At 38.8% G+C, this 27,850-nt stretch overlaps 1 protein-coding gene across 23 annotated transcripts in view; it reads right to left on the reverse strand.

Annotated features, from left to right (window-relative positions):
• Positions 1 to 287: 287 nt before the first annotated feature.
• Positions 288 to 27,850, reverse strand: part of Hnrnpc (heterogeneous nuclear ribonucleoprotein C) — a 33,049-nt gene continuing 5,486 nt past the window's right edge. For 2 of the 23 annotated variants that reach the window (XM_076544940.1, XM_076544933.1), the window contains 8 exons: positions 26,654 to 26,679; positions 11,767 to 12,036; positions 9,037 to 9,112; positions 8,401 to 8,448; positions 2,762 to 2,922; positions 1,104 to 1,217; positions 751 to 932; positions 288 to 652 (listed from right to left, as the gene is read on the reverse strand). In XM_076544940.1, coding sequence (XP_076401055.1) covers positions 569 to 652; positions 751 to 932; positions 1,104 to 1,217; positions 2,762 to 2,922; positions 8,401 to 8,448; positions 9,037 to 9,112; positions 11,767 to 12,007 — 906 coding nt within the window. In that variant the 5' untranslated portion in view covers positions 12,008 to 12,036; positions 26,654 to 26,679 and the 3' untranslated portion in view covers positions 288 to 568. Of the gene's footprint in view, positions 653 to 750; positions 933 to 1,103; positions 1,218 to 2,761; positions 2,923 to 8,400; positions 8,449 to 8,997; positions 9,113 to 11,766; positions 12,044 to 24,191; positions 24,358 to 25,950; positions 26,436 to 26,653; positions 26,680 to 27,018; positions 27,183 to 27,850 lie in introns of those variants that run through there. The other 21 variants (XM_076544938.1, XM_076544945.1, XM_076544937.1 and 18 more) reach the window with 21 other exon arrangements.

Here is a 27,850-nt window from a genome sequence, read left to right on the forward strand (position 1 = left end):
AAAATAACCCATGGTATTAACTTTAGAAAACAAATATTAAGACTATTACACTATTTTCCTGTAAGATGCATTTGACATGCCAACTCTCATTCACAAAAATACATGGTTACATTCGTGTTGAACAGCCCCACTCATGTGAGGGAAAACACACACCTATAATGCAAAGCTGCTCTCGGGGTTACAAGTAAATGAGATGCCTCTGCAGTTAGGGAAGCAACTACCAAAATCATAGGAATGGGAAGAACTGTACTCCCTGCATAACAAGAGATTATTTTGGAGACAGTTGATAAAAACCATACATCTTTTTATTGTTAAGTCAAAGAGGTATCAAAATTAAAAGCAAAACTTACAAGGTAAGACTTAACAAAACTACTAAGGAGCATCAAAGGAAGTGAAAATGGAACTAGGCGCAGGGCAATTATGAATCAATGAAACAGGAAGGATAAGGAGAGGGTGAACAGTGAGAATGTGCTGAAGTTCTAGGGGAGAGGATCTGCTGTTACTCTGATCTCTCACAAGCGCCTAGGTAAATGAATAATGGGATAAGATTTCTAAATCCACTATGTGCTTAAGAGTCATCCTCTCCATTGGCGCTGTCTCTGTCATCCTCTCCTTCCTCAGCCTCTTTTTCATCATCCTTGATCAACTCCAGCTGTGAGAAACAGACACAAATAAGGTGCAGTTAGAGGTTACTCCTTGTATCCCTGGACCCCGATCCCCCAACTTTCCTTCCTTTCCCAAGGTAATCACCTGGTCATCCCCCCGATCTTCATTGTCATCATCGTCCAGCAGGTCACCCTCCTCAGCAGAGTCATCTGCACCGGCCTCAGACTCCATCTTCACATTAGTCTCATCTTTTTTCACAGAGGCACTGCTCTGCTCTTCTTCTGACTTTTCATTCTTCATCTCTACTGGGGATGAGAAGGACAAGTCTGTCCAGGGGCAAGTGTTGCCCAAAGGATATAGACAACTCTGATTAATCAAAGAACAAAGAGTTTTCCAAACAAATTAATGCCCCTCCCAAACATCCCAATTTGCAACTATTTTAAACTACCTTAAGAATATAACCCAATTTTACTTGAAACAAGCAGTAAGACCATTACCTGCTTGCTTGCTTTGTTCCTTTTCAATTTTTTCCAGGCTTTCCAGCAGAGAATCCACTTTTTGCTTTATCTGAGTCAGCTCCTTCTTGATGGCCTGAAGGTCATCACCTTTCACTGTAACAAATACAATGTTAGACTTGAATAAAACACAATTTACAAGCTGATGAAAATGTTCTTTCTAGGGGCTGGGCATGTGAGTTGATTCTCAGTCCACAGGGGGAAATTGTTATTTTTGTTGTTGTTGTTTTTGAGACAGGGTTTCTCTGTGTAGCTTTGTGCCTTTCCTGGATCTCGCTTTGCAGACCAGGCTGGCCTCGAACTCACAAAGATCCTCCTGCCTCTGCCTCCCCAGTGCTGGGATTAAAGGAGTGCTCCACCACTGCCCGGCAAATTGTTATTTTAATAGTTATCAAAAAACCAAACCTAAAGGATGGAAGAGGTACCAACTACAACAGTAAGTTACGGAGACCTTTTTCTTTTTTGGTTTTGTGAGACAGCATTTGTGAGTACCCCTGGCTGGACTCCAACTTGGAGATCCACCTGCCTTTGTATCCCAAGTGCTAGGATTAAAGGAATGTGCCATCCCCCCACCCAGCTAAGTAAAGAAGTCTATCTTCAGTTGGTAAATGATTAAAATATGTTATAGTACTACTGTAACATATTCTCCAGTCAAAACCAGGCTGGCCTTGACCTCAGAGATTTATCTGCCCATTCCTCCCCAGTGCTGGGATCAAAGGCACCACCACCACCACCACCACCACCACCACCGGTACCGGTACCGGTACCGGTACTCAATCTGAAATTCTTAATGCTTTCTTCTTTTTTCCTTGTTTTGTGTTCATGGCTAAGTCAGAGGCCAACATCAAGTATCACCTAAAACTGGACTCTATCGTGGAGGTGAAATTTCTTTTTTCTTTTTTTGTTTTTCAAGAGGGTTTTTCTCTGTGTATCTTTGAAGCTTCTCCTGGAACTTGCTCTTTAGAGCAGGTTAGCCTTGATAGAACTGGTAGGTCCTCCTGCCTCTGCCTTCTAAGTGCTAGGATTAAAGGCATATGCTACCAGCACCCCTTAGGAGAGAACAACAGGGTCTCACTACGTGCCTGACCCTGCCTCCCTAATGTGGGGACTAAAACTATCATTACAATGGTTCCATAATTATTTGAGAAAAAGATCTCTCAATTAAACTGATTTTGCATGGTTAGGTGGCCTGCAAGTCCAGGGTTGTGCCCCTCTCAGCCACCCCAGAGTTTGAATTGAAGTTAAGTAAGGTACTCTGCTTTCTATGTATGTATACTTGGTATCCAAACTCAGGTCTTCACCCCTGCAGTGCAGTAACTTTAGCAACTGAGCATTTCCCCAATTGAACTATTCAAGTTCACACTCATACATTAGTTATGTCAACTCTAGTAATATCTCTAGTCTAAAAAAAAAAAAGAGGCTGGAAAAATGACAAAGTTTGCTATTCTTGCAAAAGTTCTCCTGGGAGGTCAGTTCCCAGAACCCTTGATAGGTATTCGCATCTACAACTCCAGCTCCATGGGAATCAACACCCTCCGTGACCTCAATAACCTCCCCCACATACACATGTACTTAAAGAAGGTGGGAGGTGGGAGGCATTGCACAAATACGTACCACAATAAAAGCAAAGTAACACTTACACTTTCCAGACTTCGATGAAGATCCCCGTTGTCCACTCTTCGAATTGAATCCACTTTTCCCCCTTCGAGAGGTGTTTCCAGAAACGCGCTGGCGTTTAGAAGGCACCACAGCTCGGGCAATAGGAGGAGGAGGAGGAACACGTGCTGGGTAACTGTACATCCTATTGAATAAAAAGGTTCAGAGTCTTACAATAGAATTATCTGTTTTAGTTATTTCTTGGTATGATTCAAATCCACTCAGCGTCTCCAAGGGGAAACACACCAAATCATGGATTTGACTGGTTTAGAACAATGGTTTATTTTCACTACATGAAACTTTCAACATAATATTACTTATAATGAATTGCTTCTCATCTTAAACAATCCACAAAGTCAAATATAACACTCATAAAGTACTGAAAATTAAGTTTCTGATCACTCAAACAAACAATGCTACTAATTACAAAGTCCTGCAAATACCTACTTGAAAAAAAAACTATCTTAGGACAGGTGAGACAGGAGCACATAAAGGAATTTTCTGCCATTTGATCTTTGGAATTTGGGTGATAGAGAAACCCAAATGTTGTCCTCTGACTTCTATATATACAATGGCACATGAGTCCCCACCAAAATTGTGGAAATAGCTTACTACAATTATTTATTGTGTGCACATAGGTATGAATGCCACACCATACTTGAGGTAGGCTGAGCCAGCTTGGTGAAATCAACACTAGTTGTCTTTGTTGATTTGAAAGCTAAGTGTCATATTACATTCCCCAGCTCCACTATCTTTAACCAATAGTAGTCCCATTTAATTTCAGTATCTTTGGGAAATTTTTACTATAGCTACTTCTTTTGGGTTTTAGGATGCCTGGGAATCCCTGAAACTTGGATCTTAACATTCTCTGAATAATAATTTAAGAAACATACTTAGGGTGGCACATGCCATTAATACTTGCAGAGGCAAGTAGATCTCTAGACTACTAGCCTGGTCTACAAAGTGAGCCCCAGGACAGGAAGCACTACACAGTGAGACCCTGCCTCAAAATACCAAACCAAACAGGTAGCAGTCACAAAAAAAAACTTTTACCCGAGTTTTCCTGAACTCAGACTGAAATTGCTTAATTTCTTATCTATAAATCATGTTTTCATTTTTCTAAATTTACTAGTGCAAATACACTTTTAATATAGTTCTACTCATGTATTATGAGGGAAAAAATTCAGAACATTTCATTAATTATCTCTTGCCGCATAACCTCTTTAGTGCAAACAGAGCAAGGATAAACAAAAATTGTAAGGTCCTTTTCTGCAAAGGTGACAAGAGTGATGTTTTAGAACTAGCGTGTTCTGTAGATTTGCTACACATTAGAAACTGTTCAATAGTCAGGATGTGGTGGCTCACACCTTTAATTCCAGCACTACAACGAAACCAGAGCCACACAAAAAAATCCTGTGGGGGGGGGGGCAAACAACTAGAAAGAATCCCTTCAAGAAACTTTTTCTTCCATTATTTTGTTGTGGTTTGCTTTTGCTTCTTTCATTCTATGAACTTCAATTGACCATCCTTTGTCAGCTGACTGCTAGGATTCCTTGTGAACCCACCACTGTCATTTCTGCTATTTCATTCCATCCTAGTCATCTCAATGTGAATGACTTATGTTTGAAGTTATTTTCTAAACAATACAGCTAAATAACCACTACTCTAACAATGTTCCTTATACGTAACATAGTAATGAGTTATAGGTATATAAAATAGGGCTGGAATCCTCAGGAGTTTATGCATAGACATCATCTCTTATAATTTCAGCAGCCACAGGGAACTTAGAACCAATCATGAGAAGGTATCTCGAAACAAAAATATTTCAACATGAAATGCTTTGGGAAATATATTATGGTACACTTTGTGTGAAGAAAACACTAGCCAAGTGTGGTGATGCAAACTGACATGAGTAGCTAAAATTCTTAGTGCATGGACTCAGTCAACAGCCAAAAAGCCAGTGTTCAACACATGTATTATATATAAAACTGATTAGTTTTGCCTTGAAGTCTTTCAGGGAGACTACTTTTAAAAACATCATTAATGTTAATTGATCACAAACATTTGTTATACAAGCTTTTCATGTTTAACCTTGGAAAACCAAGAAAAGTAGATTCAGATGGAGAGCTGCCAAACAAATCATTTGGCACCATTTATCTTGCATATATAGGGCCTGTCATGTTGAATCTTTGTAGTACTTATGTTTAAATCACTGTTATTTTGCAAGGCTTCTAAAATCCTGGCTGTGTGTATGTATTTTGTTTTGACTTGCTTTATTTGATGTTGGTTTGGGCAGCCTCATGTAGCACAGATCTACCAAAGATCCTCCTTGCCTCAGCCTCCTGAATGCTGGGATTTCAGTTTGCACCAATAGAAAACATTACTAATATAGTTAAAAAACTAAGCAGTGTCTGTTTTCTAACTTGATAAACCTAATTCCAGTAGTTGGGAAGGTGACATGAACAACAAATAACCAAATAACCATCACAAATGAGGCTTTGTGATCCATGTTATGTAAGGCTGCTAATGCAATACTTCCTGTAATAAAATAAACTGAATCTGTCTTTCCTGCTGTGGTATTTATGCACATTGTGCATGATCATCTGATAAATTTCACTCAAGATAGGACACTTATGACTGAATGGAGGGAGAGTACACAAGAACAAGACAAATTTGATATTGTGCATTTTTTTTTTCCTTTTTTGATTTTTTGAGACAGGATTTTTCTCTGTGTAGCTTTGCGCCTTTCCTGGAACTCTGTAGACCAGGCTGGCCTCCAACTCAGAGATCCGATAAGATTATTTTATTAATAAATCTTAAAAGGAAGGCTGAGTCTCTGGTAAAATTTGTCTACCAAATGCAGAACACATCTCAAAAAACAAAACAAGGGCTGGAGAGATGGCTCAATGGTTAAGAGCACTGGCTGTTCTTCCAGAGGTCCTGAGTTCAATTCCTAGCAACCACACGGGGGATCCCAACCATGGAATCTTATGCCTTCTTCTGGCATGCAGGCATTCATGCAAATAGAGTATCATATATATAAAATACATAAATAAATCGTTAAAAATAAGTAAAATGTTTATTTAAAAAAAAACCCAAAAAACACAACTCCTTAGTGTTTTCTGTTTAGTGCCTATTTCCTCTGCTTCAGGCATCTTAGTATACACCCTATTGATTAAACCTGACTAAAAAAATAATTACTTAGTTGTCTATAACTGACTGACTACTCAAATTCACTATTAATTTTTCTCATTTTTTTAAAACAGGGTTTCTCTGTGTATCCCTGGACTGTTCTGGAACGCAGAGATTTGCCTGCCTCCTCCTCTCTATTGTTGGGATTAAAGGCATGGACCACTGGCCATCAGAAATTCACTATTTTCTATTGTTATGAATATATTTTTAGAATCTTGTCAGTTATAGGAATGCTTGCATATAGTACAAGTACTGGGGAGGCCAATCTAGAAGATTGAAAAAAAAAGGGGGGGGGGAGGAAACTTGTGACAATGACTACTTATGAAAAAACTCGGACCATTTGTTATCTTTATTCTTTGCCTTAGTCACAATAGCAGTATGTGAATTCTATTTCAGTAAGTATGAAAATTCTATACTATCTGTCCCTTTTTTTGAATGTGAAAACATTTTATGTACAATAATAAACAGATAGCTTGAACATAAAAACAGGTTATAATTCAAAAGTCCAGGGCTAGTTGGAACTGGGAAATATTTTCCCTGTAGAAAATAGTAAAAATGAGTAAAAAAGCCCTTTTAAGCCAAATAATAGCTCTATTATACATATAAATATTGATTAGGTTCTGGGATACAGAAGAAAGCTATCTGTTCAGAGAGCTATGTTTGACTTAAGTTGTGTAATGGTCACATTTACTCAACTACACTGACAATGTACTCAAAATTGCTCTTCTACAAAGAGCTACTAATAAACAAAACATCCTGGAAAGTTGGATAGCTCAGTCAGGTGACTGAATTACAAGTCTGAGTGAGGACCTGAACTTGAACCCCAGAATATCCAAAGCAGGTTAGGTATTCTGGCACCTGATTTCAACCCCTAGGATTGGCAGATCCCAAAGCCTTGTTGGTCAGGCAGAAAATTTATCCACAAACAAAAAGAAAAAAAAAAAAAACCATAGATAACATCTGAGGAATATCATGATTTATACAGTCCTCCAAAGATGTGTGTACTCTTACACATACATATAACCAAGTTTAGTGCAATGTGATAATGCCTGACCCAAGGACTTGAGAAAATCAGGCTTTCAAAGTCATCCTTAGCTCATGACTGAGGTCAGTACAGGTATCATGAAACTGTCCCATAAACAAGTCCCACCCTCCAAATGGAAAATTCATTTAATTCCTCTTTTAAAAGATTAGATAGTAATGATTCAACTTACCACCTAAATGGGAAAACAGAGCTTTCAAGCCTTGTCTCAGAGTCAGAGACATTTTCCTATCTTCTATTTAAATTTATATTTTTCCATCACATCTTTAAATAAATTTACCATGTTTCTATGTTTACTATGTTTACATCAATAATTGTTTATGCACTATGTGTGTGCTTTTCTTTTTTTAAATACACACCCCTCTGCATTATGCAGCTCCATCTTGCCTGAAACACCCAGAGTTCTACCTGCCTCCACTTAATGCCAGGATAATTGGTATGTATACACAACTAGTAGCCTGATAATTTGTCAGCTCTCAAAAATTCATTCAATGCTATCTAACTCTACCCAGTCATTTCTCATTGTTGTCCTACAAAGAGTAATGCTGTTGAATAGTTTAAGTAAGAAATCTTAGGGTTGGGGATTTAGCTTGCTAGGCAAGCGCAAGGCCCTGGGTTCGGTCCTCAGCTCAAAAAAAAAAAAAAAAATCATTTCATCTCCCTGTTTTTTAGTATAGTATAGTATAAGCCACACTTAAAGCCATTTACTATTTCATTACACATTGACTTTCTAAGTCCTATTTTATGAAAAGGTATGTTCAAAGGAGACTATAGGATTTTAAATTTGGTCTCTATTATATTTCTATTATAAGAAAGATATTTTTTAAAATCAATAAAAATGCCATGTTATGGGATTGAAGATGGCTCATGGAATGAATAAGCACTCCCAGAGGGCCCAGGTTCTGATCTCAGTACCAATGCTGGGTACCTCACAGCTGCCTGGGAACAATAGTTCATCTGAAAAGCGCTCTTCCAGGGATTGTAGACATCCAAACACATGGCTCAGACATTCACCCAAATCCATACACATAATGAGTTGAGGTAGGGTTTGTTTTTTTTTTTTTAAGCTGAATTTCCAAGCATCCTACTAGAGGTTTTAATTTTGAGTGGAAAGCATATGAAATGTCATTAATTATTAAAAAAAAAAAAAAAAAAGAAACGCCGGGCGGTGGTGGCGCACGCCTTTAATCCCAGCACTCGGGAGGCAGAGGCAGGCGGATCTCTGTGAGTTCCAGGCCAGCCTGGGCTACCAAGTGAGCTCCAGGAAAGGCGCAAAGCTACGCAGAGAAACCCTGTCTCGAAAAACCAAAAAAAAAAAAAAAAAAAAAAAAAAGAGCCTCACAAGCTTTTTAAAATTAACATCCAAAAAGAATAAAACCCCACACTTACCTGTCATAATAATCCCGTTGAAAGTCATAGTCCAAATCAAATGAGGAACTGAAAAATAAATACCAAAAAAAGATTATTTTGGAGCTGCTGTTGTTACTTCAAAAGGCAGACGGGGTGAAAACAGGCCAAACGAACCACAACAAATAGATCAGTAGTAAGATTAGCAACGAATAATCCCCATTAATTCAAACAAATCATTTGCCCTCCATGTTATCTTAGACCACTGGACATGCAGTGATCAAATTACTAATTCAGGTGAAAATTTCAACAAAATAACTTATGAGCCAAACCAAGAACACTGAAAGAACAATACAATAGTTGTTAAACCACAATCCCCTTTCCCTTCCTTATTCCCCAGCTTCCTAGTACCTAACAAATTCCTCTTGAATTCATGCTATACATTTAAAATTATTCTTAACCAGCCAAAATCTCAGAGCTAGGAAATACGGGCAAAAGGGAATTATGTTAACACAAGTTAATAAGCATTAAACTTTTTGCACATAAAACACATTGCACTAACCCTCCCCACATCCAGAAAACACAGAGAAGATGCCCATTGATGGACACAATGCAGTTATAAATAATAAAGTTCCGGACCTGAGTAGAGGGGACGGAGAAGGGTGTTCTGGTACTGACCCGTACATCTCCGCTGCAGATCGTTTCACACCAGCTTTTCCTCGGTTCACTTTTGGCTCTGCAGCCAGATTAATATCTGGAAAAAAGGACAGACAAAAGGGGGTGGGGGTTTAAAAATAACAAAAACTTCAAGGCGAAGAGATTGAGTTATATCACCCAGCAAAGCAAACAAACCCGTATATTCAGACTGCAGTTATCTAATGTGTAACATTAACTTTCCTTCTCATTTACAAGGTTAAGTTTTTACAGAGCTAGCCTTCCATTTCTGTACTGTTTTGACACAAAAACTGTCCTGACTTAACATTCGTAATGTTTTTGGTAATGTTTTAATTTAAATGTCACAAAAAAAGAACATGTGCATAACTGCAAAGATAAGCATGGCAATTTTAGGATCATACCCTCAAGCCATGTCCAAGAAACCTTTTTGGGGGTTTTTTAGTTTTGGTGCCTGTCCTGGATCTCACTCATAGAGACCTGCCTGGCTCTGCCTCCCAAGTGCTGGGATGGATTAAAGGCATGAGCCACCACTGCCCAGCCCAAAGACATTTCTTATTGCCATTACTAGCAGCTAAACTCCACACAAAAAAATACCCTAGTAAACTAATATTCAGAGAACGAATAAACAACTTCTAGACATACACACCTATAAAAATAAACAACACCTGAATTTCAAAGAATACAGAGCTACCAAGACTGCACAATGGGTAAAGCACCTGTCTCCTAGTCTGGCAACCTTAGCTCCATGCCCACTACTCACATTGGAGGAGGGAAAATCCTAAGGTAGGACATGTACATGTGTTTACAAAATGTAAACAATTTTCCTCCAAATTCATGGACACAGGATTATTGGGACAGGAGTGAACAAGTGTAATGACTAAAACTGGTTCCCAGGACCCAGATAATAGAGGATTCTAGCAAATTGTCCTCTGGCGATTCCCAAAATACCCACACAAAAAATGAGTCTTTTAAAATACAACCTAGTTTTTAGGGACTAATCGAAAGATTTACTTTGTCACTCACTGTTTATAAAGATTTTCTCACTAGTTCTAACAAATTAAGCCTAAACGGGGGACGGACACACATAATGAAGAAACCCTAGACCAAAGCTCGCTAGAACAAGTTTCACAAGTGATAATTTCAGATGAGCACCAGTAGATGCACTGTCATTAAATTCTTAGTGGAACTCATTTACATAACCTTGCTTTCCTAGTCTTTAATACCAAGCCATACATGTTCATTTATTTTTATAAAAGTAATCCATTATATATAGTAAAATGTAAAAAGAACCAAACTATTATCAAGTTGATTATAACAAAGAATTCCTTCAGGTAACATCACTATATTTATTCAACATTCCCAATGGAATGCAAAGAAATAATTTTAAATCCTCAAATACAATGTTGAATTTAGTTATTTTCCTTAGTGGCACTGAGAAACTGGAACATATCAAGCAAAAAAGAAATGCAATTATATCCTAATTAGCATAGTAGTAGTAGATGTCAGTGCAATTTCAAACAGTGTTTTAGCAGTTTTCAAAATCTGCAGTTTGTACATCCTCCCTGCCTAATTGAGCACCTCTTTTTACCCTCTTGGTCTTCTTCCTTTCTGGCTCTTTACCCACAATATACCTATTTATATACAAAGGTGTGTACATTACAAGGAAGGTTCTACATAGGAAAGAACACTTTGTCTTTTCACTTCAGTACTTCTTTACCCATTTTCCTACAATTTTTAATTTGTGTCTCTTCCTTTTTTATATGTGCACTGGTTACAGACAATTGTGAGCTGCCATGTGAGTGCCAGGAATGATCTTAGGTCTTCTGGAAGAAGAGCCAGGGCTCTTAACCTACTGGCCATCTATCCAGCCCATTTGTTTTTCTTTATAGCTGAATAAATTTTCACTGTGTATGTATATACACCACATAATTATGAAAATTTCTAGGCTGGTTCCATTTCTTTGCTACTGCGAGTACAGCAGTAATAAAGATAAACACAATTATCTGCAGTAGGAGATGGAACACTCCGGTTCTAAGCCTAACAATAGTACAGCTTGCACTTGTCTGTGGTAATTTTTGTGAAAACCTCCAGCAATGTCCTTAGCTGTTCCCTATCAGCAGTGGGTAACGGTTCCATCCTTGCAAATTGGTCAGCATTTTAACTTCAGTTTCGAGTAATTAAAGATAAAACAAACTTACTTTTCCTTAAAAAGTGTAAAAAAAAATAAAAATAAAAATACAGCCCACAGCACATTTCTAGTAAGCAGCACTAAACAAGATCTGCCAAAATTACAAAAGGACAAAAAGGACCACTCTAAATGACTAAAGAAACAAGCCACTACAAAGTAGAAAATTTAAAAGCTTCAACAAAGTGTAATAAATTTTATCATTTTAATGTGTGCGAAGAAATGTACAATCGTCAGGTAGTAGTGGCACACTCCTTCAATCCCAGCACTCAAGAGGTCAAGACTGATCTCTGCAAGTTCAAGGCCAGCCTGGTCTACATAAAGAGTTCCAGGAGAGGCTCCAAAGCTACACAGAGAAACCCTATCTCAAAGAAACCAAAAAAAAAAAAAAAAAAAAGAAAAAGAAAAAGAGAAAAAAGAAAAATGAAGTGGAATATGTATGTACAAATATACCATAATGAAACCCAACACTTTGTATACTTGCCTTAAAAAAAGAAAAAGTAAAACAAAACAATTCAAGCTTGAAATTTATAAACTATAAAACTCACCTAAAACCTGGCCAGCAATCATTCTGCCATCCTCTCCAGCTACAGCAGCTCGGGCATTTCTTTCATTAACATATTGGACGAAGGCAAAGCCCTTATGCACAGAGCAACCCACAATTTTGCCATACTTTGAAAAGATTGCCTCCACATCAGACTTCTTGACCACAAGTGTATTGAGATTCCCAATGAATACACGGGAATTCATGGATCGAGGGTCTGTTTTGTTGGTAACATTGCTAGCCATCTCCTTTGATTACAAGGTCTCTCACAAAGCTGAAAATTGGAACAAAAGAGAAGCATTCAGGTTAACAGATATACATTATATTAATATAATACTCATTTTATCCCTCTCATATACTGGCAACACAATCTTCCTTTATAATAATTCCAAGTAAGTGATCCTTCTGAAAGTTGAAGTCCTTGAGCAAATTATAACTCCCTAAAATCTTCACTATCAGTTTTTGGCCTTTTCTGCATTCCTGGTTGTTAGAATCCTACAATTAACTCTAACATATTGTTGCAGTTCTCTCAAAACAGACCAACTTCAAATATCTTTCAAGTAAAGATATTTAATCTTTATCTTTCCAGTATACTTATACAAAGGCAAATGTTTCTAACTGGTCAAATATTCACTCAGATTTGATTTAGCATATGCTACAAAGCCATCTTTTCATAAGGTACAATTACTCTAAAACCACTTTTTATACCTGGAATATTAATATTGGATGGTGATGATGATAAAACTAGCCAGTGTAAGACACAGAACAAATAAGAAAATGCAACATTCAGGTTTTTTGTTTTTTTTTTTTTTTTTTTTTTCAGACAGATCTACTCTAGCAAAGATGGCCTGAATACTGGAATTCTGAATACTTCAGAATCCTGGAATTTTATGTTTGAGTCACCACACATCTCTGGTTCTAGTCTATTAAGAGTATTTGTTAAAAACCAAACTCTTAAAATGATAATGGAGTCAGTCTTACAAAAAGAAAAATACCCACTGACGCCCTTTTTAATTCTATTTCACAATCCTTTGTTTGCTGCCTGTTACCAATGTAAATCCTAACATCAGAGTTCAAATAATTTATAGGGCCCCCATCCTTTTGAAAATAACTAAAAAATATTTAAGCTGGGCCTAGTATTTTTCATCCTTCCTATCCTCAAGTGAACCATGACAAACTAATTCTCAGCAGATGTTTTTCTGTAATACAAAACATAACAGGTAAGTCTCCTGTTATTTAAATTTTTACTGAAGAGTTCAATAGTTTTAGAGCAGTCAAAAGATTTCAGGCCCCATTACAGCATGTGCACATGTGTGTGCAAGGTTGCTCACATGTAGAAGTCAAAGGACAACTCTCAAGAATCCGTTCTCTCCACCATATGGTGAGGAATCAAACTGAAGTGTCAGTCTTGGCAGAAACCATCTTGTTTCCCCCTACACTTTACTTAGTTTAGTATAAGGTAAATAAATGACAGGCCAAATTTATTAAGGAATATGATCCATATCCTATGATGCATACAAAATAAATAAGGTCTCAGTATCAGGCAGTCATCACCACCACCAATAGTGAGAATGGTAAGTAGAGCCAAATTACTGAATAGAAGAGGTGTAAAAGGAAGCAACTAAAACATTCTTAAGAAGTAACTCATCTAAACATTGTCCCTAGGCAATTTATGTCTAGTAAAATGCTTGGTATGTCCTATAAAGTTCTCTCATGCACCCACCAATCCCTTCTTTGACAATCAATTTCATGGTCCTGTCTCCCTGAGTACTAAACTAAGTCTATGGAAGTGCCATCTTTGCTAATGATAAATCCTCTATTGACCTGTTCAAGGACCTAGGTTATTTTACCCCTAATTTCCAAAAGTAACCAAGGTTCATCCTTAAAATGAGGGGGTAAAAAAAAAAAAAAAAAAACTAGAGGTGGGCTGTAGTTGCACATACCTTTAATCCCAGCACTTGAGAGAAAAGGGCAAGAAGATCTCTGAGTTTTGAGGCTAGCCTGGTCTACAGAGTGAGTTCCAGGACAGCCAGAGCTACACTGAGAAACCCTATCCTGAACCCCCATTCCCAATTCAAACTTAAAAAGGGCTCAGTGGTAGAGGACTCCTGTAGCATGCTGAAGTTCCTGATCCCTTAGCATTTAAATGTATTACTCAGTCTGCCACCTAAAATTTTCTCTTTTTTAGTATCACTCATACAACACTCCAACCATGGCAGTCTTTAAAAAATTACAGGAAAAAAAAATGATGTTAAGAATGGTGATATTGCCAGGGAGTGGTGGCACATGCCTTTAATTCCAGCACTAGCGAGGCAGAGGCAAGCAGATCTCTTGAGTTCAAGGCCAGCCTGGTCTACAGAGAGAGATCCAGGACAGGCACCAAAACAGAGAAACCCTGTCTCAAAAAAAGAAAAACAAAAACAAAAACCCAAAAAAACAAAAAACAAAAGGGTGGCATCACCAGGAAGGGTAGAGGCAGAGACAGTTGGTTCTGAGTCTCAGGCCAGCTTGGACTACATAGTGAGTGCCAGGACAGCCAGGGCTATGTACAAGACTATCTCAAAATAACAGCATCAATAGATAAAATTAAGCCAGGCAATGGAGCACACCTTTAATCCCAGTACTCAGGAGGCAGAGGCAGGCAGATCTTGAGTTCCAGGACAAGGCAGATGGATCTCTGTGAGTTGGAACAGCTAGACCTGAAACCGTCTCAACCCTCACCACCCAAAAAAAGAAAATTAAAATGTCGGAACTTGTTTTAAAGCAATATGTAACTATGTGCTGGAGATGTAAGCAATGGAAGACATCCCTAGCAAAATCAAAGCTCTTGGTTTACTTTACTGCTCAGCAGTAAAGATCCACCAATACAAAAAAAGTTAACAAGATATACATGAGGCTCACAAAAATTATGCACCTGGTGACAATAGAGTTCAGTGAAATATTTGCCATGGAAGCCACCAGAACCCATCAAGACTATCTCGAGTTCAACCTCCACTCCAATATTCGCATTAATTAAAAAAAAAAAAAAAGATGCCAGGCAGTGGTGGTAAATGCCTTTAATCCCAGAAAGGTCTTGTCTTCAGAACTCAATTCTGATTAATCTTTAAATCATAAAAAAAAAAAAAAAATTAACTCAAGCCTGAGGGTATGTCTCATGTATATTTAAGGGTGTTTAAAGACCTGAACTGGAGTTTGAAGACAAGTGTGAGCTTCCATGTAGGTGCTAGGACTTGAACCCAGAACCTCTGGAAGAGAAAGCTAAAGTTCCTAAATCTGAAACCTTGCTGGCACTACGTCCACCCCCAGGAAATAGTGCTAAGTTGACAACTCAAGCTCTTCTGAGGGAATCAAACAGAGTTACTGCCAGAGTTTGATGTTAGCCTGGGCTACAGAGTGATTTCCAGTGAAAAGTGGAAAAGAGACACTGTCTTAAAGATAAGGGATCAAGAGAAATCACCTTCAACGTTAGGTAAGTCTTGACCCAAACCTCAATGCCTTAGGTTTGAAGTCCAGTTTTCAAGTATTTAAGTTCTTAATAACATATTAGGAAATAGCAATAAATAGATAGATAAAATGAAATTTAAGAGACTTAACAGGTTCCAGTGTCACTCAAGAATGTTTCCCTGGGCATAAAGTGTTGTTGGTGCAAGCCTTTATACCAACATTCGGGAGGCAAAGGGTGGTACACAAGTGTTCCAAGTCAGCATGAAAGTGTTTTCAGCTTACGTATGTAGCAATAAAGTATAAAAAGGCATTTTCTTCTGGACATTTGATAGTCTTCCTTTTGATCACATAGGCTAATCACAGTATATATTAATTAGGGGTAGAGATCAATCATATTACTTAAAACTTAAAACTAGCCTACATTCAAATCAGCCTGCATTCAAATCAAATGGAACTCCTTTACTATCTAATGTACTCTCTGTATATATACTTAAGACAGTATCTTTACTATGCAACACTAGCTGCCATGTAATTCTCTATACAGGGCAGTTTTGGCCTCAAAAACCTCAAACATATAAGTAAAATTCTTCTTTCTTTGGACTATATTTTTAACATTTGTTTTTATTAATGTGTATGATTGCCTGCATGTATGTATGTTCACCTTTGTGCCTGAGGTCAGGCTGCATCCAATTTGCCTGGAACTGGCCTTACATACATGGGTACTAGGAATCAAACCTGGATCTTCTGTAAACCTCCCTCCCGCACTCCTGAAGCTATTTAACCAGCACTTACTAAGTGACACTGGATGGCATCAATGAGTCAAATTTTATGCAAGTTTTTATTCTTCCACAAACTCTTGTTTTCCAATACTCTTGAATGTATACTGGCAGCATCATAATCTGATTTAATGTTTCACCTATTTTGCTATGTCCTTTTTCCTTTGAAGACCCTTCCCATTTATCTTACATTACTGTTTTCTTTGAATTTTACTCCCTATGCAACTTTTTTCTATCATTACTGTCTGCTTCTGCTCTTCTCAGAGGTTAATAATGAGCTGCCTTGCATGCTGTGAGTCAGGTTTTGTTTTTTGGTACTAAGACGGGGATTAGCTGTGTAGGTCTAGCGGTCCTGGAACTCACTCTGTAGACCAGGCTTGCCTTGTACTCAAGAGATCTTACTGCCTCTGCCTCAAGTGCTGAGATTAAAGGTGTATGCCACCACTGCCCAGCTTAAGAGCCAATTTAATTTAATTACAAGCCTCATTTTTATTGGCCCGTGTGAACACACACCTTTAATGTCAGAGGTGAGATATCCTCAGGCCTATCGAGGTCATATGACAGAGGGAGAAAGAGAGAAAGAGAAAGAAAGCAAATAGTTAATAGTCACCTTTAAAAACCTCGGTGGTGGTGGTGGTGGTGGTGGTGGTGGTGGTGGTGGTGGTGGTGGTGGTGGTGGTGGTGGTGGTACACTTAAACCTAGCACTCAGGAGAGGCAGAGTCAGAAAGACCCTAGAACTCTTGAGTTACATGCCAGCATAGTCTACAGTTCCAGGGCAGCTAGAGCTACATAGAGAAACCCTGTCTCAAATACAGATTTCAGGTGGTGGTGGCAAACGCCTTTAATCCCAGCACTCAGGAGGCAGAGCCAGGCGGATCTTTGTGAGTTCGAAGCCAGCCTGGGCTACCAAGTGAGTTCCAGGAAAGGCGCAAAGCTTCACAGAGAAACTCTGTCTCGAAAGAAAAAAAAAAAAAATCAAATACAGATTTCCCAGAACCCACAAAGCTGCAGAGGTATAGTCAATCCAGTATTCAGAAGGCAGAGACAGATTGCCCAGGGGGGTGTGGCTAGCTAGACCAGCTGCATTTTTGTAAGATCTAGCTTGGCCCTGAGTCAGTAAGTAAAATTTTAAAACAATTAAGGCAAATGATGTCAATTTGCCTCTACACATATGTACATGTACTCACACATGAACATACACAACTAATAATTTTCTTCAGCTGGGGACATGGACATAGGTGCTTGTAGAGGCTTGCCTAGCAGACACAAATCCCTTGGACCACCCCCAATATTTCATAAACTGGGCATGTTGCATGACTACTGTTTCAGCATTCCAAAGACAAGGCTGAATGATCAGAAATTTAAGGTTCTCCTTAGCTCTGTGTAACTGACAAAGCTACAAAACAGTCCAGAGAAGAAATACAGGTTTAGGAGCTGGAGATAGAGTATGCAGTGTGTATACTGCTTTTCCAGATGACTCCAGCTCCAGGGAACCAACAATTTTATGGCCTAAGCAGGAACCTATTCACATGTACACAAACTCACACAGAAGACACATACCATATGACCAAATACCAAAAATAATGGTTTTAAAAATTAAAAAACAAACAAAAAAAAAAACATAAAACACACTGTAACCATGAAGTAAGGTTTTGAAATTAGCCAGGTGCAAGAAATAGTTACTAAATCTTTTTAATTAAATAAAGGAAAAAAAAAGACAAAACAGGATACCCTTACTCTGACATGGCAAGTCTTTGTCAAAATAACCATTACAGAAGGAACCAAAATTGATGGACATTATACGTTACAGGCACAATAACATGGCTTAAAAAAAAAATCCTTCTTAGCCGGGCGGTGGTGGCGCACGCCTTTAATCCCAGCACTTGGGAGGCAGAGCCAGGCGGATCTCTGTGAGTTCGAGGCCAGCCTGGGCTACCAAGTTAGCTCCAGGAAAGGCGCAAAGCTACGCAGAGAAACCCTGTCTCGAAAAACCAAAAAAAAAAAAAAAAAAAAAAAAATCCTTCTCTAAATGTTCAAGACAAAAGCCTGAGGTGCCTATTAGCATAATCAAAGCAAACCTGGCCGACATGTTCTCCCAATATCCCTCAGTCCCTGTTAATGAGTACAGGTTGGCATACCATACCCCCTGCCCTAAACCCAGTGGCTGGGCTTTTCTCCCCCAGTTGCCCTTTCCTATACAATCCAGTCTTTGGTCACCAGTTCCTTTTTGCCTCCTCTTTACTATCCTGGCTCTCCACCCCCTCTCACATGGCCAGGTTGGAGAAGTTATAGGCAAGTGAGAATAAAACTCATGAATCCTTAAGAAATATCAAAAAAAATGAAGTTTGGGTGTTTCAGAAAAGATGCTCTTTTCTAGGCATTACCCAGCCTGACATAAGTCAAAGCAATTGTGATTATCTTTACAAGCACTACACATGAACGGACCAGTCAACATGTACAAAAAGAGGGTATGATGAATGAAGACCCACTCTTCCCCAAGGACCTACAGGCAACTGATGTTGCTGGGGAGGGAAAGACATTTTCTTCATAGGTACAGTCACTGCAGTTTCCTATGCTGCTGTGAATAAATGGATCACACACAAAGAAATGGAAGTAGAAGGGGAGACTAGCTAAGAGGAAGGGAATCAGGAAAGGTGGAGAGGGCACAAGACCGTAGGTACTGAGGGATGAAAATAATAAAAATATTCATATACAAATACATAATTAACATTCTAGTTATTTTTAAATTCTTAAAAATATTTAAGACAAGTGTATCCTCAGTAGAACACTTGCCTAGCACACCTAAGACCCCTAGGTCTGTACTCACACAAAAAGGTTAGAGGAAATTGATTTAACTATTAATTACCGCGATCTGCAAAATCACATTCCTTAAATGTATTTGTAGTTACTATCAATCAAGAATTAAACTTTGATTCTGGGAAAATGGTTGTTAAGAGCATTCGATGCTCTTCCAGAAGATCGAGGTTTGATTCCCAGCACCCACATGGTGACACTTTTTTTTTTTTTTTTTTTTTTTTGGAGACAGGGTTTCTCTGTACATTGGATGTCCTGTAACTCACTTTATTATCAGGCTGGCCTGGAACTCACAAAGCTCCGCCTGCCTCTCTCTCTCTGCCCCTCAAACGCTGGAATAAAAAGGTGTGCACCACCACTCTTGTCCCAGGTGATCTAACACCCTTCTTTTGGCTTCCACAGAAACCAAGCTCACATGCAGAGAAAACACCCATACACACGAAATAAAAAAATGAATCTTAAAAAAAATAATTAGGCAAGGTAGCACTTGCTTTTAATCCCAGCACTCACATGTGCACACACTAAGAAAAAGCAAGTCAGAGCTAGAGACTGCTCAGTAAGAGTACTTAGTGCTCTTCTGGAGGATCTGAGTTCAATTCTCAGCACCCATTCATTATAAGGCAGTTTACAAATACTTGTAACTCCACCCACAGGGGATCTGACACCCTCTTCTGACCGCTATCTAAATGTACCTGTATACATGTGGCATACACACCCCTAAATTAATTGACAAAAAAAGAGCCAAAAATAGTGGCACACACTGACACTACTCCCAGCACTAAGTAAGTTAAGACCAACCAGAGTTCAACCTCCGGGGCTTACTGGCCAGTTAAGCCCAGACTACGACAAGCTAAAAGTGAAATGTTCCTATCTCAAAACAAAAAAAGTGCCTGGGCCCACAAGATGGCTCTGCAGTTACAGGCACTTCCCACCAAGTCCAATGACCTGAGCTCAATACTCAGTGGCCACATTGTGGTAGTAGTCGAGAACTCACTCACAAGTGCCCTCTGATGTAAAATGCATGACAAAAGCACACAAATCTAATTTTTAAAAAGCAGACAGATCTGAAGGATAATGACTCCCAAGGCTTGATTCCATGTGTATACTTATCAGGCACACACATGATACAGACACAAGCAAGCAAACACTCATAATCATAAAATAAGTGATAAATAATTTCATTAAAATAACAAGTGCTAAATTACTTTTAACATGAATTTTTAACATGAACATCTACCTTACCACATTCTTCATTGATTGGTAGCACCTAAGGCAACATTTTATCTAAATTTGAGATTTTCAACAGTAAAATGATAATCTCACATCACAAACTGGAATGATTATAGATAGATGTAGTTAATTCAAGTACAAAGCCCTGGATCTCTTCCTCAGAATTTGCAAACTTTAAAAAAAAAAAAAACTAGTCCAGCAGTGGTGTTATACACTTTAATCCCAGCACCCAGGAGGCAGAGGGCAGGTTTATCTCTGCCCTCTATTCTACAAAGCTAGAGTGAATCCCTGTTCCAAAATACAAACAAAAATCAAAGAATTAAACTGCCTCTAACACCAGAAAACACTGCAAAATACAAGGAATGCCTTTGTTCTTGTTGTGTTTGAGAGCTTTAAAGAAATGGTGGGCCAGATGGTGGTGGCGCACGCCTTTAATCCCAGCACTTGGGAGGCAGAGGCAGGCGGATCTCAGGGTTTGAGGTCAGCCTGGGCTACAGAGTGGGTTCCAAGAAAAGTGCAAAGCTACACAGAGAAACCCTGTCTCGAAAAACCAAAATAATAATAATCATAATTTAAAAAATAGAAATGGTGCAAATGATTTTAAGTCTGTACTCTCTTTAAAATATTTGTTTTTTTAATTAAAGAGCTGGGCACAGGAACAACTGCCTTTATAACCCCAGCACTAAAAGGCAAATGCAGGCAGATAAAAACAAAGTCAGCCCGAAGAGGTATTGCACACCTTTAGTCCCATCACTAGGCAGGCAGTTAGCAGGCCTCTGGTATAAAATGCCAAATTAAAAAAAAAAAATTTAAAGTAAAAAACTAAGTTGGCTGGGTGGTCCTTTGATACTAGCACTTGGGTGGCAAGCAGATCTCACTGAGTTCCAATCCAGCCTGGTCTACAAAGCAATTTCCAGGACAACGAGGAATGTCTTGAAAAAACAAAACAAGACATCTTATCTTCAGATTATATAGGAGCTGGGTTTAAAATAACATTAAGATATAGGTATAAGCAAAGATTTTGTTTGAGACATGCTATCACTCATAGCCCTGGCTAGCTTGGAACTTGATAGGAAGACCAGGCTGGCCTGGACTCAGATGAAGCTGTGACTAAAGATGTGTGCCACTACACCAAGTGACAAATATTTATTTTACATATAAAATATAATAAAATGCAGGAGTATATAAAAGTTGTACAAGGACATGAATAATTATTACTAGCTCCTGAGTTTTATTTGAAAAATTTTCGGCAGGCGGTGGTGGCTCACCGCTTTAATGCCAGCACTCTGGAGGCAGAGGCAGAGGTAGGCAGATCTCTGTGAGTTCCAGGCCAGCCTGGGCTATGGAGTGAGTTCCAGGAAAAGGCGCAAAGCTACACAGAGAAACCTTGTCTGGGGGGGGGGGGGGGAAGAAAAGAAAAGGAAACAAAATTTTTCTATGACTTAAATTGAAGCAAAAGATTTACATGTCTCAAAAGCAAAATAAATGAATAAAGTAGCAACAAAAATAGGAAGGTTGATTGAGAGCCACTCTAGGACTATAATCTTAGAAGCAGCAACACTTTCTCCCACTAGTGGGTTTTTCCCCCCCTCCAAGACAGGTTGTTACTATGGGCCAGGCTGGCCTGAAATTGAGATCCACCCGCCCCTCCCTGCCAAGAACCAGTTGATTCTTGTATGGGTGTTTTGTCTCCATGTCTGCATGTTTACTACCCACAGAAGCCAGAGGCCAGAAGAGGGTAGAAGAGCCTCTGGGAACTGGAATTAGTTATTAGCCACGATGAGATTACTGGGAACTGAAGCTAGATCTTCTGCAAAAACAAGTGCTCTTATTTTATCATAGACCCAATTTCAATATAATGTGGCTTGTAATAAAGCTCCAGCTCCAACAGATCCAATGCACTTTTGGATTCAATAGGCACAGGATCAAGTGCGCCTGCACGCAAACACACATACAAAAGTGAATTTTAAATGATTAAAAAAAAAATATGGGATAGGTGACTGACATGGTAGCTGCTGAATAAAAACCTAGAAAAAAAGAAATCTAACATGAAGAAAAATAAAGACCTCGAAGTAGAATATATTTAGCCAACTTTTTTAAAACCTCTATTTTATGTGAGTGCTTTGTCTGCATGTATGTATACCATTTCAGTGCCTAGTACTAAGAGGCCAAAAGGGCATCAAATTCACTGGAACTGGAGTCTTGGATGATGGGAACCATCATGCCCATGCTGGTAAATGAATCCAAATATTCTCCAAGAGTACCAAGTGTTCTTAACTGCTGAGCCATCTGTCCAGTCCCTAGCCAGTTACTTAATACACAGTAAGATGACCAGTGTGCCAGGAATGGTGGCACAGACTTTAATCCTACCACTCTAGAGGCAGACTGTTCTGCATTCCCGGCCAGCAAGGACCACATAAGGAAACAGACCATTGACATAACCAGAACACAGCATAGTTAACAGTAAGGAAGAGGAGAAAGATCAGTATAATTTTAACTTTAGTTCTGAAATAAGAATCTACTAAGTTTCAAGTACTTGTTTAATTTTTTTCCCTTGAGGCAGGTCTCACTGGGTTCTAAATCCTTTTGAATTCTATACAGCTTAAGGTACCCTTGAACTCCTTTCTAATCCTGCCTGTACTTCTCAAGTGCTGGATTACAGGTATAAGACATCAAGCCCAACTTATTTATTTTTTTTTAATAACTTATCTTTATTTTATTTGTGTTGGTGCTTTTGCCTGCATGTACGTCTATGTGAGGGTGTCAGATCTTGGGAATTACAGACAGTTGTTAGCTGCCATGTGGGTGCTGAAAATTCAAACTGCATCCTCTGGAAGAGCAGTCAGTGCTCTTAACCACTGAGCCATCTCTCCAGACAAGTCCAACTTTCAAACATTACATTTTAGCAGAATCAATGTAGCTGACACTTTTGAGAACAGACTTAGTGCAGAGGACGAAGTAGAAGTGGATGTCTACTGCAATACACTAGAGACAATGAACTGACATGGACAAAAACGGCAGTAAACGGTCTTAAATGAAAAGCTGATGACATGATAGGAAGGAGAAAGTAACCAGTCTTTGGCTAAGTGACACAAAACCTGTAGTTTGTAAACCAAGGTCAAAACAAACCAATTTTAAGAAACAGTCTAGATATAGCTTGTTTTTGAAATAATTGTTTTCCTTTCTGAGACAAGGTCTCAGATTGTAGGTCACTGGACTTGGCCTTCAAAAAAACAAGGCGGCAATTCTGGCCCTGCTTCCCAAGTGAGCCAACATACTCTGAAGTTGGTATGAATATTTATAGAACTGAAATAATAGTTCTTGAAACAGGTACAAAACAAGGAAGGACTAGAGTCACAAACAACTCCAATAGTTAAAGGAACAGCAACAACCTGAAAGTAAAAGGTGTAGGTGGTTAAATGGTAAAGGTGAAGTGAGATGAACAAAAAGAACAGATCACTGTATTTAGTAACACAGACTGCAACCATTATTTCCTTTTTCTACCAGTAAAAAATACTTTAAAAGTGCTAGCTTCTTTATAAAAAAAAAAAAAAAAACAGGTGGTGGTGGTGCACACCTTTAATCCCAGCACTCGGGAGGCAGAGCCAGGAGGATCTCTATAAGTTCGAGGCCAGCCTGGTCTATAGAGCAAGATCCAGGAAAGGTTCAAAGCTACACAGAGAAACCCTGTCTCAAAAAACCAACAAGTGCTTGCTTCTTGGGCTGGAGAGTTAAGAACACATCTAGAGGGTCCATATTCAATTACCTGCACCCACATGGCAGCTTAAAATTATCTGTAACTGAAGTTCTAGGTTGATGCAGTGCCTTGCCCCTGAGGGTACCAGGCATATACACAGGCAAAAACCCATACATTCAACTTTTTTTTTTTTAAATTTCTAAAAATTAGAATTTCATGCCACTTCTTTACCCTTCACTGGCTCAAAAAAAAAAAAAAAAAAACCTCATTGGGCAGTGGTGGTTCATGCCTTTAATCTCAGCACTTGGGAGGCAGAGGCAGGGGGATCTCTGAGCTTGAAGCCAGCTTTGTCTATATAGATCAAGTTAAAGGACGGCCAGGGCTACACATAGAGAAACCCTGGGGGGCAGGGAGGACATAACACACACCATACTCTTTAACATAGTACAAATTTCTTATCATCTTACCCTAAGACTCAATTCACTTCCTTTTAAAAGAAGTCACTGGCCTCCTGATGTAGTCAAACACACTTTTGCAGTCATCTACAGATCTGTGCATCTCATCACAGGTTATAATTTCTCACTCCATCTATCACAAGTTAGGCTGCAAGGTTCTCCTGACAAGATTTTTGACCTCCCAAACAAGAAAAGTATAACTTTAAATAAACTTGTAGGACAAGAAACAAACTGACCCTATAATGAACAGCTGCAACACAATACAGAAAAGGTAGAAAGATTTCACTCCTTTCCCAGACCTCAGGAGCTTCTGCTTTAATGTTCCACTATTCTTTGATGCTATCTTTGGTGTTCATTTGACCTACATTGTATTTTGTCCAAGTTAAGAGGGCACATGATATACCCACATGTCACAGCATTCTTCTTCCATATTGAAACTTACTACATTAACTCTAAAATGGTCAGCAGTTACCAATGTGGTGCTTTCCTTTAATCCCAACACTTGGGAAGCAGAGACAGGCGAAACTGAGTTTGAGAGTAGCTACCCTGGTATACATAGTGAATTTCAGGACAACCAGGCCTATGTAGTGACGTTCTCTCAAAAAAAAAAAAAAAGTGTAAATAAAAAATGGCTTCTAGGCCGGGCATTGGTGGCACACATCTTTAATCCTAGCATTCAGGAGGCAGAGCCAGGCGGGTCCCTGTGAGTTCAAGGCCAGCCTGGTCTACAGAGGGAGATCTAGGACAGGCACCAAAACTACACAGAAACCCTGTGTGTTGGGGGAGGGGGGGATGACGACAGGACTTCAAGCCAGTAATATTCCTAACTCCAGCTACCTATGCCCTCAATAACCACTGCATCATTATAGCTTCATTCCTTTACACCACTCAAGGTAGGAATAGATAACTGGGCTTCATGTCATTGCTGGACAATCCCCATTGCTGTAGATGTAAAAACTAAATCTTATAAAAGTCTACTTTTCCCTTTAAAAACCCTTCTGTGACACAGCATTTTATTATATGTATTACTATTTCTTGTGATTGGATCCATGGGGTTTTGTTTTGGTGCCTGTCCTGGATCTTGCTCTATAGACCAGGCAGGCCTCAAACTCAAAAGTTCTGCCTACCTTTGCCTCCCACGAGTGCTGGGATTAAAGACAGGTGCCACTACCACCTGATTTTTTTTTTTTAAAGATTTATATATTTTATATATACAGTGCTCTATCTGCATGTACACCTGCATTGCCAGAAGAGGGCATCAGATCCCATTATAGATGGCTGTGAGCCACCATGTGGTTTCTGGGAATTGAACTCAGGACCTCTGGAAGAGCAGCCAAAAATCTTAGTTAATGAGCCACCTCTCCAGCCCCCTCAACTTGTGTTAAGATAAATATAATCTAAAACGTACAAATGTAATCTAAATTGTATTTTTTGTTTTGAGGCAATGTTTCATGTATTCCATGCAGGCGTCAAACTATGTAACCCCAAAAACTTCAACTTTTTAGACTTCTGAATGGATGATAGGTGTGCCTGTCACCAGGCCCCGTTCATGGAGTGAGTGCAGAGTCAAACTCAGAGCCTCATGTACAGTAGGCATTCTGTCAACTAAGCAATACATCCAGACCCCAAAGATTACTCTGAACAGCTCAAAGATAACCTGAGAAAGAAATGTCTAGTTAGAGGCATTTCCAGGGGCTTTGACTTAAGCATCATCTAAACTTAAATGAGTCTATTTCCTAGTCTTTGCAATGAAACCAAGTGGACCTCACACCTCTTACCATCACCCAGGAAGGGTGTACATCTGTTCCGAAGGCCCCCCTGGCTCCAGGTCATCCTGGCTGATGCTGCTCCAGGCTGGGCATCCATGTTGCTGCGGCTTGTGGTTTGTGAGGGGTAGTGTACAGGAAAAGCAGGATGGGATTTCAAGGGAAACAGTAGGAAGATGGCTTTTTGGGAAAATGCCATCACCATTATAGGTGTTAAATAGTACCACACACATTTTATTGCAGCACAGTTTAAAAATTTAACAAATGAAAGATTAAAAAGAAAAAAAATAAAAATAAAAAAAATTAAAAATACAGACGTCCAGAGATGCTCTAAAACAGTTAAGTTAAAGATCAGGAAAAATAAGGTCAAAGACTTAACAGCCAGTAAAATTATTTCCAGTGTGGGGAAGGGGTTGAGGGCGGGGGTGGGGTTGGGAGAGAAAAGGTTTATGTGATCAAACTACTATAAAAATGCTAACACCTTCACTTTCTCTCCCAAGATGGAAAACTCCAAAGTCAATCAGGAGGCTGAAGAAATCTTAACATTCAGAAAAACTCCACTTTAATCCGGTTAAAAATCATCATTATCATCATCATCATCACCATTATAATAAGTATAGTAATAATAAATAACTAGTAAGTAACAACAATAAAAAGGAAACCAGCGAAAGTCAGGAAAAATGTAAAAAAAAAATTGTAATAACTTACTGTAGCTGAAGATCAAAAAAATCTCACTGTAAAAAAACAAAAATAAAAATAGCCCAGATTAGAAAAACGGGAGGTGTAAAAATGTCAAGTCAGTAAAGTTCATTTCTTTTCTTTTCCAAAAGCAGTTTCCACAAAAACCGCTAAGGGTAATGTTCTCAAATAGCAGACAAGCAAAGCCCTTTCCACATCATCAATTAATCTTAAAAATACACGAGGAAGTAGAGAGGTCAGTTTATGAGGCTAAAAGGCTCCTCCTCTAACCCAACTGCTGCAGAAAAAATAGAAATAGAAATTTTAAAAATTACATCTTAAATCCAGGTCCCGTTTTTTTGTGTCTGTTTTGGAAATAATTTTAAAAAAAACACCTGTATATTTGCTGTAGTGCACACCAAGTTGCATCATTATGTTTAAAATGTCTTTATAAAATCATTTTTGTAATGGGAATGTGTGTGTTCTGGAAGGGTGGGGAAGGGAAGTTAAAAATCAAAGCTGAGCTCCAGTGAGTAAGGATGGGGTTCGCCTTGCTGCCCTGTGAAAGGAGAAGGGACAGATTGAGTCATAGTTCCTCAGAAATGTGCCCTAAACCCAAGACAGAAAACTGTCTGTTGCATCTAACACATTTTGGTAAAGCATTAACATTTCACTGGGATGGAGAGAGCCTTTAAAGAATCATCACTTCTATTTAGTGACTTTTTACAATTCTTCATAGTCAATATGTGACTGAAGTTAACTAAATTCAAGTCTGTATCCCCTTTAAGGGGATTGATAAGAGTATACATTTGAATGTTTGCTTTGTAATCAGAAGTTTGGGCAATGAAGGAAATACAGAAAAACCAGGTCAACAAATGGAGATGAAGTGAATAAAAGTCAAACAGATTCATGGGTTTCACACCTGAGGCCATGTTTTTTTCCTGTGATTAACACAGACTTAAGGTGAATGGTCTATCTACCATGAAGACATACACTAAAAGGGATCATCTATTCTCAAAGCCAAAGAGTGAAAGACCACAAGACTTTGATAAGGTTCTACAGTCAGGGTGAAAAGATGTTCTTAAAAAGGAGCCAGCCCTTTTTATTCATCATCACTGACAGTGAAAAGCCACACAAATGGAAGAAGGGTCCATGAACACTTTATGTCATAAACAGGTGATATAAAGATAGTGTCCTTAATGGATGTGTTCCATTTTTTTTTATCAT

This window comes from Peromyscus maniculatus, chromosome 9 (assembly GCF_049852395.1).
Source record: "Peromyscus maniculatus bairdii isolate BWxNUB_F1_BW_parent chromosome 9, HU_Pman_BW_mat_3.1, whole genome shotgun sequence".
Lineage (NCBI taxonomy): Eukaryota > Metazoa > Chordata > Mammalia > Rodentia > Cricetidae > Peromyscus > Peromyscus maniculatus.